The sequence below is a fragment of the Callospermophilus lateralis genome, chromosome 14 (genome assembly GCF_048772815.1).
Source record: "Callospermophilus lateralis isolate mCalLat2 chromosome 14, mCalLat2.hap1, whole genome shotgun sequence".
Taxonomy (NCBI): Eukaryota; Metazoa; Chordata; class Mammalia; order Rodentia; family Sciuridae; genus Callospermophilus; species Callospermophilus lateralis.
In genome coordinates this window covers 67,121,431-67,134,354 of record NC_135318.1, presented here as the reverse complement: position 1 = coordinate 67,134,354, position 12,924 = coordinate 67,121,431, and the positions used below count along the sequence as shown (strand labels likewise).

The window sequence follows — 12,924 nt, the reverse complement described above, 5'->3', positions numbered from 1 at the left end:
TAAAATGCATTGCTTTTAAATCAATTATTACATACTCATACAATAAAATGCTATGCAGACAATAAATATACGGTTAGAGAATGTTTATTGATATGGTAACATATTCACAATATGTTGAGTAAAGAAAATAGATTATAAAACACCATTTACAATGAGTCCATTTTTTTGTTAAAAAAATCAAGGCATGACATTATGTATGTGTATGCATATGTGTGTAATAAAGCACTTGTAAACATTCAAAAACATTGGAAGACCTATACCAAATATTTAGCGGTGCTTTTTTACATGGGCTGAGAGTATAAATCATGTTTTCTCCTTTCTTTAATTTTTATTCCATTACAGTGAACATATATTTCTTGTTTACTATAAAAAATAAAACACAGTGTAAAAGCCATGGGTTTCTGAGGCTCAGGGGCCCTGAGTAGCACTTCACCTATGACTCACCACATTGAGGATCGATATGTCAGAGCACAGCTGCTCTGGGAGCCTGGAAACTGGGCTACAGATGACTTTATAGAGCTCACCAGTCCTAGGGCGCCATCAGGAGCTGCCTGGACCTTAAGTTGCTCTCCAAAGCTAAGGCTATGATAATAATGCCTCAGGCACTTATAATGTGGGTATATGTCCACACATACGTGTGTCTTTGTGTGCTTTTACTACCTGTACATTAGTGGTTTACAAGTTAGGGGATACATTAGATGCTTCAAGAAGTTTGAAAAAGTTGGATCCAAACATTTTTATAAAATATGCAATTTTAATTATTTTTTTAAAAATATGAGTAGAAACGCAACTTGCTATATTTTAATCTAGTAAGGATCAGCAAGTTGTTACCTTATGTCAACAGGATCTCTGCCATTACTGTACAAACAGTTGAACTCTAATTGTCTGATTTTTGAAAAAAACTATAGTTCTCCATTAATTATTTAAAAACATTTAGAGCTACACAGAGAATCCAGACATCTAAAATTGAACCAGGTTGTATAGCACCCACGCACACAACAAGGTCCAGGCACATCTGCTCATCACATTCTCATCAAGGCCAAAGAGTGAACTATGCATAAAAAAAGTAATGGCTTAGTGCTTCTTAGTGCCCTGAATTTACAGTTTTAGTACCTAGAATAAGTATTAATTGTTCATTTTATAGTTCTGTATTATAGTTTAGTATTTGGAATAAGCATTATATTGCCCAGTCTGTTTATTTATAAGAATGTGAACTGTACTTAGACACTTTTGGTAATAGAACTTTGGAACAAATTTTTTCTACTTAAATACCCTTTCAAATACAATCTGCATAAGAGTATGCAGCCATTGCCAAGTAAGCTATTTATAAATTGTTACTATATCTGAGTAAATCTGAATTTTCTGTGCTACTAAAACCAAGTGAAGATATCATATTATCTACAGCTGACCGCTCTGCAACTGTCATTCACCATGCCCAGTGTCTACTTTATATCCATATACTCACACATTCTTTCCACTGGTTACTTTATAAGCACATTTTTATTACAAATATAGTCAGAATTCAGACATTCCATTTCCATGCTACCGCTTGGCACAGGAGACCATTGTCTCATGAAGTATTCCAAGGCCTAGGGACTCCTCACCTGCCCTCCTTATTTCCAGATAAAACTGCCTGATCTCTTGCTTTCCACCCTGGCACTTTTGCAGCCTGATCTTCACACCTGAATCATGGCATTTTCTGCCAATGCTCTCCAAAGGTCTCCCATTCCATTAGAATGAAAGCCAAGTTCCATATAATAGTGCATGCAGCCCTGCACAGACTGACACCTCATTGACTCACAAACTTTATCTCCTACTGACCCCTCCTCACTCACACAGCCATTCTGGCTCCCCTGGGTCCTCAGAAAAAGGCCCTAGTCCTTCCCCCAAGCTTCTGCCACCTCAAGTGCTCTCTGTCCCCTCGCCATTGATGTGTCATCTTCTCATTTTCCCAGTCAGTCCCTCCTGACAGCAGCCCCACAAGCTTCCTACCTCCCAGGATCTCTATTTCCCTTTTACACTTGACACCAACTGAAATAATGCTTACTCAGATTACTTACGCATTTATCATCTGTCTCCTCCTTGAAGAGTATTAGCTTCATGAAAGCCAACAACTTTGCTTTGCTCATGTCTGTATCCCCAGAAGCCTGGGAACAATGTCTGCCACAAAGGAGCTAATGCACATTTGTTGAATGAATAAAATATTCTAAATTTCAATCTATCACAAATTTTTTATCAATAAAATACCATGCTCACTTGCATCCTATCATGGGGTTGCTTCTAAGATCTTTTTTTTTTTTTTAATGAGACAAATCTATGTAAAAATTATAAGCTCCAGAGGAAAGTTTATGTGATCATTATAATTAGGAACTATTTATACTACTCAGCATAATACTCCAACAACCACACTGATGGCGCTAATCCAAATTTACATTTATAGGCCACTTGTCATTTTGAAAATAGTCTATATCCATCCATCTCCACATGTGTACAATAGTGATGGTCTATTTAAAGGCAGACTATTTCTAAGAACTTTTTCACTTTGGGTTACACCTGAAAATGACAGAACTTAAAGCCACTCGGGGCTTTTCTAAAATTATTCCTACAACAATTTTTGCCATATGTGTCTATTTCCCCAGGCTTTTGTCTCATACTGCTGTTTCTTTTAAGTATACAATTTTTGTTACCTCCTCAATTCATAAACACAAGCATTCATTCATTTGAATATACATTTGTGGAAATATCTAACAAGGAGCTGAAATCCTACTAAGCTCAGAGTCACCATGGGCCAGACCACATAGCCCAGGCTTCAGGAAGATTGCTTTCTCCTTAGCATACACAGCTATTTGCAGTCTCTCTCTCTCTTCTGTCCCTGCCACTGGGCATGTACAGGGTTTTAAAGCAGCTTTGGCTACAAAGGAGTACTATAAATTAAATTTTCATCATAGACAGAAAAAGAGAATTTTAGAAGACAGAAATGTCAATTATGCCAATTTTAAAATATTTTTGGTTTAATGATTTCTTTATCTTAATAATATTGCCTAGCACATCAGGATGCAAATCTGTGGGGTGATAATTTGATAATATCTTCATCCCTCAAAGCTTACAAAATTGAAAAAGAAATATAATACCCAGGAATGTTTGAGTAGTTTACCGGCTGCTGTTAATTGCAAGAAACTTTTCAGTCAAGGCATACATGTGTGTACATTTTTAAAAATTAATACATGCTTCAATAAAATAAATATAAATTGATTTTATGTGGTAGAATAAGTGCACTGGACAGGGCAGTCTAGCTGTATCCATTTCTATCTTGAAATCACCAAAATAGTCTTGTGTCCAACTAAATTTTATGTGGTTAATATAAAAGTCAAATAGGTGGGGTTTTTTTTGTTTCAGGCTTTGATTCTGATAGTTCAATATGAATAAAATTTATATGCTTTAAAATACAGGCACTTCATGTATTCTATGTATTCTATACAACCATGTAAAAATGGAAACCAAATTTTAATAAAAGGACAAAAGATTCCTGTATCACAAGTTTCTGAACAAAAATGAGAGCCTGGAGTCAATAAAAGACAAAAAAATCTATCAGCTCTACTGATCTGTATGAGTTCACACTGAAAGAAAAAAACTTCCACTTGACGGTAGTATTCTGGACACCAAACTGAAAATTACATGTCACATCTTGATCGACTCTTCTTTAATCACAGTCAGTGATTTCCATTCACAGGAACAAACTTTTTCCCTGAATTATTTATACTGAGATTTTAACCATCACCCTCTCTGTAGTTTTCTCTGTTTCCTTCTTGGTCAATAATCATTCACTGATAGAAATACCAGCATGCCGTAACACAAAACCAAATTCCACAGACAAGTAATCAGCCCTTTGCTTTTCTGCTAAAAACAACAAGAAACAGAATCACAGATTTTATAAACAATCTTTTTTTTTTTTTTTTTGACAAATCTGCTATTCAGAAGACTTGCTCAGGGCCGGAGACATTGGCTATCAACATTTCTGACAGAACCCTACATCACACCCATAGACCAAAATCATAGAAAGTGCTGGCCATCCAGGGTCCTAGAGAGAAGTCCTCATGAGCAGCTGGGTACCACAGGATGCATCCACACTTTATTCTTTGTGTGCTGAAAATGGGCAAGTCTTCCAAAATCAAAGAATCTGAAGAAAACAGATTTTGATTTTTACTTTGTAGGGTGTTCTCATTAAATAGCCTTTTGCTTTCTGAATAAAGTCCTCTGGAGAGTCTGGCAGGAGCAGCACTGTCGCTGCCAATGCTCACTCCTTGTATGACCCATCAGCTGTACATGTTTACTTGGGACTATTAAAGGTGCTGAAGGGCTGCTTTGTTTCAGCACTGCCTCGGGGTATTCTAACAATACCAGCCAGGATTTCACAAGCTGTGAGCAGATTTTCAATGTCTTACCTACCTGACCACTACAGAGGACATTCATTCAACATATAACATCCAGATATGACATGATTTACATTTTTTTCAATTTATACTGAATTCTCACAATCCAAAGAGTCCAGGACATGACTCTAGATCATTTACTATTTTTTAAAATATTTTTTTAGTTGTTGATGGATCTTTATTTTATTCATTTATTTATATGCAGTGCTGAGCATTGAACCCAAGCGCTTTACCACTGAGCCACAGCCCCAGCCCTGGATCATTTACTATTGAAAGCACTGGGAATTACCTGAATTAGATAAATGTAGCAAATCAACACAACTGTAATATAGTGACTTTCAAAGCAAACATATATATATATAAATTTTATCTCCATCTTGCAGTTTAAGGTCCACAAAACGGTCGCATTTTATAACTAGAGGAGAGGGTGGTTATTGCCTGTTCCTCTGTACAACTGATGCTACTCATACTGATTTTAAAACTTAAAAACTCAACTCTTATGAGAATTCCTCCTTGTATAATGAAGCAATAAAACTTCTCTAAATTTTACTGCAGTTGGAATTTCTCCACCTTAACCAATCCCATATAATCATTTAAAAACCCACTTAGGATCTATGATTTGCATCTACAGGTATCCTTAGCTTTCACAGTGTGCTTAGTAGTGAAAGAGAACTCTCCATCTCCATTGTCTCCACCAATCATTTTACCTTTACCAACTGGAATGCAACCAAAAGCAAACTGCAGCCACTAACATGACCAAGAAGTCCTCACTCATGTAAAAAAGAGCTGAGTTTTCCCAAAATACCAGCCTCCACACCAAGCTTGTCAATGTTAAACATGCCTTCTGAAACGAAATCAGGACACAGGCTATCTCTCCCCCAAAGAGGACCTCTGGTTGGTGTCACCTGACACTCTTCCGGGAACACCTGTCCTCTTTGGGTGGTGCGCCACATGCTTTCCTAACAGCCAAGAGGTCGCAGAAGGGAATCCACGGAGCCGCGAGGACCCAGAGAGCCCGGGGACTTACATTATTCATGTACTCGCTGAGCAGGTCCTGGAGCGCCTGCCTCACGGCGTTGCACTCGGCCACGATGCGCTCGCGCCTGTCGTCCCGGGTGCAGGAGGAGTCAGCCATGAGCGCGGCGCCGCTGATAATGCTCTCCAGCCTCTCCTCCAGGGACGGCCGGAACCTGGCCTCGCTGAACGTCATGGGGTCCAGGATGATCTTATTCTGAAAGATGGCAACAAAGAAATGAGCAGCGAAGGGGGATGGCTGCCTTTTTTTTTTTTTTTTTTTTTTACTGTTTTCTAAACCATTAATATCTGAAGCCCAGGATAAGACAACCCTTGTGGAGGAGAAAACTGGTTACTGAGGCAAATTCTCAAATGGCCTTGACAAAGTGTTAACTTTTGTGAGATGTTTTTGCACCAAATGTACTCTTCTGGTTGAAGACACATCTTGTTTGAAGAATATGTTCTTGGCAAAGGCTATCTGAACAGAGCCATTTTCATGTGAGACGGTGACACTGGCTTGACATTTTTATTTTTTTTTAAGTGCAGGAATTTCAAGGGAAAAAAAAAAAACCGTTTCAGTTGAGAGGGATTATAGAAAGATTTTAGAGCTCCGACGTGATAGGTGATCAGTAATGTCAGTATGCATTAGCCATGACTTGTTGTATACATTACATCCTCCTCAGGAAAAGCAGACAACCTCATGGAAGGATGTCTTTGGAAACTCAGACAAATAGCACCCAACAGGCATATTCAATGCAGGTTAATTCCTCACTAGGAACTAAAATACTTTTTTTGTGTGAAAATTAGTCTTATAGAAAATGATTCATGATGTGTATCTAAGTCCACATGCATTAGATTTATTGCAATTGACTGACAGCATCATGATAGAGGGACTCCCATTTTCTGAAGGAGCCTAGGTAAGGGGGATAATAGTGATGGTTCCTAAAAGGAAGGAGTCACACAAAAGTGTGAGCTCAGTTTTGCCTCTGCCAAGTCTGAGGAGCCTGGAAACTTGTAGGCAGAGGTGTTCACAGAAGGTTGGAAATATGCACCCAGGATTCAGGCAGTGTTAGGGTATCCGGACACAAGATAAGGAATGTCTCACCTGTGAAGTCAATCAAGTAAGAAGAGCAGACTAAAGAACACCCAGTTTATATTAGTTTCAAAGGGTATACAGAGAGACGAGAATCAAAAAGAAGATGGAAAGTGCAGTCATAACTGTTGGCATAGGACCTGGAGAATTCACAGCTAGTCTATAGAGCTGGACACTGAATGAAAATAAACTGTGTGACACAGAAGAAGAGCTAGTACTGCCTGAAGGCTGGATTCCTTTGGGGATCCTGCTCAAGACCAACATGTTAAATGAAGTGGAATGACCTGCTACAGGAGAGATGGGGTGCTCATGCTTGTAGGAGGTGCACAGCAGAGCAGCAATGATGATGCACTGAGATTTCTCCTCTCTCCAATCATAATAGCAATTATCAAGAACACAAGCAATAATAAGTGTTGGCAAGGATGTGAGGAAAAAGGCACACTTATATACTGCTGGTGGGACTGAGAATTGGTGCAACCACTCTGAAAATCAGTAAGGAGATTCCCTAAAAAACTAGGAATGGAATCACCATTTGACCCAGTTATCCCACTCTTTGGTATATAACCAAAGGATTTTAAATCAGCATAATAAAGTAACACAGCCACATCAATGTTTTATAGAAGCACAATTCATAAGAGCTAAGTTATGGAACCAATCTAGATGCCCCTCAACAGATGAAAGGGAAAAGAAAATGTGGTTTATATACACAATGGACTATTACTCAGCCACGAAGAAGAATGACTTTATAATATTTGCCAATAAATGGATGGATCTGGAGACTATGATAATGAAACACTACAATGTTAAGTGAAATAAGCTAATCTCAACAAAGTTCAAATGTTCTCTATGATATGTGGATACTAACCCACAACAATGGGGCGGGGCGGGGGGAGAAGTAGAAGTTCAGTGGATTCAACATAGGGGAATGAAGGAAAGGGAGGGAGGACAGGAATAGAAAAGACAGTGGTATGAATCTGAAATAATTTTGCTGTGTTGATATATGAATATGACTCAGTGACTCTCAGCATTGAGTATATCCATAAGACTGGAAACTTAATGAAAATAAGGTATATTCACCATTCACATAAAAATATTGAAATAGACTCTACTGTCATGTGTAACTAAGAAGAACATAAAAAATAAATCACATGGAACACTTAGTGCAGTGTATGGATATTTGGGGACCATCATTACAGGTGAAAGCTCCAAAGGAAATCCAAGAGGGGGACACAGGTGTTCCTGCTACACCCACCATCTGCACTAGCACTGGGTCTGCAACGACTCTTCCCAGGGGGATTCATTTATTTATCCTGCTTTTCTGTTGATAAAAAAACACACACACACAGACACACCACACACACACACACACACACACACACACACATGTGTACACACTACAGACATACCACACACACACACAGACACACATGTGCACACACACAGACACACACGTGCACACACAGACACACACCACACACACACACACACACTACATTTTCTTAATCATGCATTGAGAACTGACATTCTAATTATCGTGAAAATATAATTATAGACTTCCTATTTTATAAAGATTACTGATTTTCAAAGACCTATATTACAGAAAACCATATTAATATAAAACATAAAAAATATGGTTTGGCTTTAACGTTTCAAGAGACTTTAGAATCACATATTGGCTTTCAAGATACATTTTCATTATACTTTTTTTTTTTTTACTAAAAATATAAAGAAGTGCCAATTTGACGGAAATATGCTGAGGTCAATTTGAACTTTTCAATAAGGGCAATTGTTAAACAGTTTCTCTGCATTGCAGAGGAGAATGTACTACTATCATCAGAGTACTATTTCCTAAATTATTTTCTATGGAACACTGAACTTAGAGATATAATGTTTCAGTGAAAAAATAAGGTTTCCTAGCCAAATGTGTTTTGAAATACTGCATTGTCCTGAGCAAATTATCATATGAAATGCTTTGGAGAGTTCTGCATTAAAGGAGTCAGTTCACTCTTTAAAATGCATGCATTATCTCTGAGAGCTTAGGAACACACTTTGGGAAATGTGGCAAGGGATATTTGGCCGTGTCAGGCCACTAAGCTCCCTACCTGCCATGGCTTGGGGCTGTCATGAAAGCAAATGCGTGAAACATGGAGCTTGACAAACTCTGCATAAAAGTTACAGCATCCATCACATTTCTAATGGAATTATTCATTATTTATAGAGCACAAGGGAAAAGCTTTTTGAACAATCTCCCTGGAAAAGAAACAATAAATTTACAACATGCTAATCTATATCTGTGGTGCAGATGGGAAGTACTGCAATGATGGATGTGAAAGGCTAGTGGGCAGAAGTCACCCAGAGGAGAGAAAGTGGAAAGGTAAAGGACCATGCACCTGGGCCTGCCTCCGTATGTGTGTGTGCGCACAGGCATGAGTGTACAGGATGGGGTTAGATTCTCCTTGTGTGCCTACGAGTCTATAAGTGGAGGCGGAGTAGGGGTAAGGCTGAGTAGAAGAGGCTATGCATGCATGTGTAAGTATATGCATGCACATGTATGTGTATGGGAGGACACATGGGGTGTGTGTCTATGTGTATATCCCTGAGTCTATGAGTGGGTGGATACAGGTTGTATACAGGGGTGGAGGAACTTAGGTAGGGGTGTGTGTGTGTGTGTGTGTGTGTGTGTGTGTGTTTAGAGAACTGGAAAGATTTCAGACTTTAGTAAATGGGGGCTGGGGGGACAAATGAGGCCAGAAGTTCAATAGCTAAAGTAAAAGAATCTGTCTCCAGTTGCTAAAAATAGGGAAAAGCAAATCATTGGAACTGAATCTGATCAAGAAATACCCAGAAAACGAAAGCCAAACTGTAGTGAGGGAACGTGTCGTGTGATGCTGCAGTATTTGGAAATGAGTAAAGAGAAAGAAAAAAAAACAAAAAAACACCTCTTTCCTAAGACACTTCGGTGTCTTTTCAGATCAGCAAACAATCTCTGAGCGCCCATCCCCTGCCTTCTCACTTCTCCAGTTGAGCTCAGCAGGTCTCGATTTTCTGTGCAGCTGCCCTCTACTGGTGGGAATGTGCACAAGGCCACAGCTCCTTCCTATTCCTGAGAGAATATTTCAAGTGGCAAGTCCAAGGCTCCTGGCCGCTTCCTTTAAGGCAAAAGTGTTCCTGCAAGGGGATTGATTTCATGGTGTTTCAACTGCACTGACTTATCTCAAGTCACTAAGACTTTACTTTTTAAATGTTGACTTTTTCTATTTTCATTCTCCTTTATGTGGTACTGGGGAATAGAACAAAGGGCTTCATGCATTCGAGCCAAGCTTCCACCACTGAGCTACAACCCCAACCCTCGTATATGCTTTCTTAAACTCATTTACATTTTTCTATCTTTCTCACCTTTTAATTTTATCTTACATCATAATTTTAGTTTGATTTTAAATTATAAGCCTACATTTTTTTTTAAATTTCTAAATCTAGTTTAATTTCTTCTAATCCTTCCTATTCTACTCTGCTTATTTGGCTTGCATATTATTTTGTGTTGTATGGTTGTTGTTGTTGTTGTAACTTATTTTAAATTAGCATTAGTGTTTAATTTAAAAATCAGTGTTACTAATTAAAACAAATAAAAATAAAAATAAATTTAAAAAATAAATAAAAATTAGAGTTTCCATTCTTATAGTTTAATGATTGGCAATTGGAACATAAAGATCTAGTCACAATAATTCACACCCAGCAGAGATGGCTTGGGTGGTCCTATTCTGCACCAAGTTGGTGCTGTAGCCAGTCCTACAGCCCCACATAATTGATCTCCCATTTTCTCTGATGTTGAACTCTGTAAAAATTTTAATCTAAAATAATTCAGGAGACCATGTAGTTCAAAACTACTTCTCTGAATAATACATTTGCCTGCACTCACTGCACATACGATTGTTAAAAGAGAACTGCTTTTAAATTGCTACTATCGCTCATTCTCTGTACAGGAGTTGCATGATCTAAAATTTTGTTGCAATCACAGGGCACTGAGCTAGCTTGACACAGGCTCCAACACAATGGGAGAAAGGAGAGAGATGTCAGACAGAGCCAGCAGTTGAAGGCATTCCATGTGGTGTCATGGGTCCTTAGGATTACTATCTCCACCTCACTGAAAAGAAAAATGTTGCTGGAGATGTTTTCCCATAGTCAGTCATCTAGTAAACAAAAAGAAAAGGATTAGAATCCAGGCCTTTTGGCTTCAAACCCAGTGTTTCTCTGTACAGAATGCCCACATTCCATTGAGATGAGTTTAAGAAATCATAACTATAAAAATACATACTACTTTTTAAAAACTACGAAATTCTCCTAACACAAAAATAACAGTGTAAGTACCATCTGTCATATTGTTCACATTTACATCACTAGAGTCACCCCACTCTTCCATTGGATAATTGAGAGTTTGCTTTTCATTCAACAAATGGGTGCCTGTCACTTGAGGCATCTTAGGGTACATCCTGAACAATCCCCCTTTTCAAGAAATTGTCTACTAAAGACAAAAACAAACCCAAATGCAATCGATTCTAACTTGGGAAGTATACCAATGGTGTCAGGCAATGACTGAGGGCAAATTTGCACAACTGGGAGGTAGTTACTGAAGTCTTGCTAGAGGAAGAGACCTAAGGAGTGAAAAGCAGTGGGCAAGAAAAGCTAGAAGCAGGAGGGAGTACAGCAGACAGACTGGGAGGCAAGAGATATCACAGAATGTGAAAGAATACTACAAGAGGTTCACTGAATAGGTCTAACACCACGGAGGTGCCTCAAGCCTCTGTCCTTAAAAAGAAACTGATTCAGGAGAACGATCAACTGAATGTGTGTACCTGTTACACCTGGAGAGTCACTGTAGTTTGACAGGAAGGGCTGACCTGGTCAGAGGCAGCTGCCGTCAATCACTGACCACAGTCCTCCCGCTCCTCCCCAGTGTGTACTCCTCCAACACGCTACACTATGACTGATTTGGACTCCCACCTGCCTGACCAGGACTCTCTCGGAACTGTGCTGAGGCTCTCCCCACCCAGTTCTCTTGCTTTCCTAATCTCCTTCTCCAAGTGTTTGACTTGCATCTGAGTCTAAGAACTCTCTTCACCTATTTCTGTTATTTCCCATTTTATCCTTCACAGACAATTCTTCTCTACACATCTAATCCCAACTCTCTTGGTATCTGATTCTTTAAGTACCCAAGATGTACCTAAGTACCAAATTACCTAAGTTGCTTGATAATAATAGCAAGAGAAGAAAGAGTTGGAGGGGAGGACAGCCAGGTCCTGACGACAGTTCTAAGTCTCATTAAGAAGTTTTCCATTTGTGTACATCCCATTAGGCAAGGAAGAATCATCAGTGATCTTAAAAATACAGGATTGATCCTGAACAATCCTGTTTGGTTTTGAAACTTTCCTATGACCTTAGGGAAAGTTAGCTTTGGCAGGACCAGAAGTAGAAGGCAGTGGGGCAATTACCCAGTCTTAAGGGCCCATAGAAGAGCTCAGGAGAGCAAAACTCAGAACTGTGTTTGTATGAGCAAAGCGAAGGGCTTAGACTTGGGAAACACTGTAGAAGTCAGTCAGGGAAGATTTGGAAGCATATATAGACTAGGAGAATGAGGAAGAAGGACTCAAACATAAAACCTACATTCCAACAAGAGCAACATCAAAAATGCAGGCATAAGCAAACTATGTCCTAGGAGTCAGCCTCCTATTTTGTAAATAAAGTTTTATTAGAAAGCAGGCTCATTTGTCTTTTCATTGTCTATGACTATTTTTCTGGAACAATGACAGAATTGAATAGTTAAACAATTGGCCCACAGTGTTTGAAATATTTATTCTTGATGTTTTTAAGAAAAGATTTGCTGACCCTTGAACAATTATATGAATAACAGATGAAGAAAAGTAAGTGAAGTGTCAATGATTGAAGTGGTGAGCTCTGGTATATAGTTGATAATAAGTATATGGACATCAGGTAGGGCTATATGTACCAGTATTGATATGTAAAAATCAATTTCTTTCACATATACAAGGAATGTTTAATTGGAAGCACATACAATAACAATCACAACAGAAAATGTTCAAGAAAATCCACCTACATGTCAGTTAGATGCAGAAAGGAATTGGCCCAGGAAGATGAGTAATTGTCCAGATAGATGCCCATCAGCACAGGGGCAGAGTTGGATTGGGATGCAGACCCTCTGTCTCCAGAGTCAATCCTTTTAGCCAATGTACTACATCATTTTCCTCATGAGGGAATTAATGTGTTAGTCCTTCCCTATCTCACAAACTAGAACAGCAAGAGGATGAGATTCTTCCACACTCCAGGAAAGTATTAAAGACAATGAAACACCAGGAAGGAGAGATCTAAGATGAT

The 12,924-nt window shown here is 38.8% G+C and overlaps 1 protein-coding gene across 4 annotated transcripts in view; it reads right to left on the bottom strand.

Annotated features, from left to right (window-relative positions):
- Nucleotides 1-12,924, bottom strand: part of Ctnna2 (catenin alpha 2) — a 940,372-nt gene that overhangs the window by 683,652 nt on the left and 243,796 nt on the right. For 3 of the 4 annotated variants that reach the window (XM_076833065.2, XM_076833068.2, XM_076833069.2), the window contains exon 6: nt 5,458-5,661. In XM_076833065.2, coding sequence (XP_076689180.1) covers nt 5,458-5,661 — 204 coding nt within the window. Of the gene's footprint in view, nt 1-5,453; nt 5,662-12,924 lie in introns of all 4 variants that reach the window. The other variant, XM_076833066.2, reaches the window with a different exon arrangement.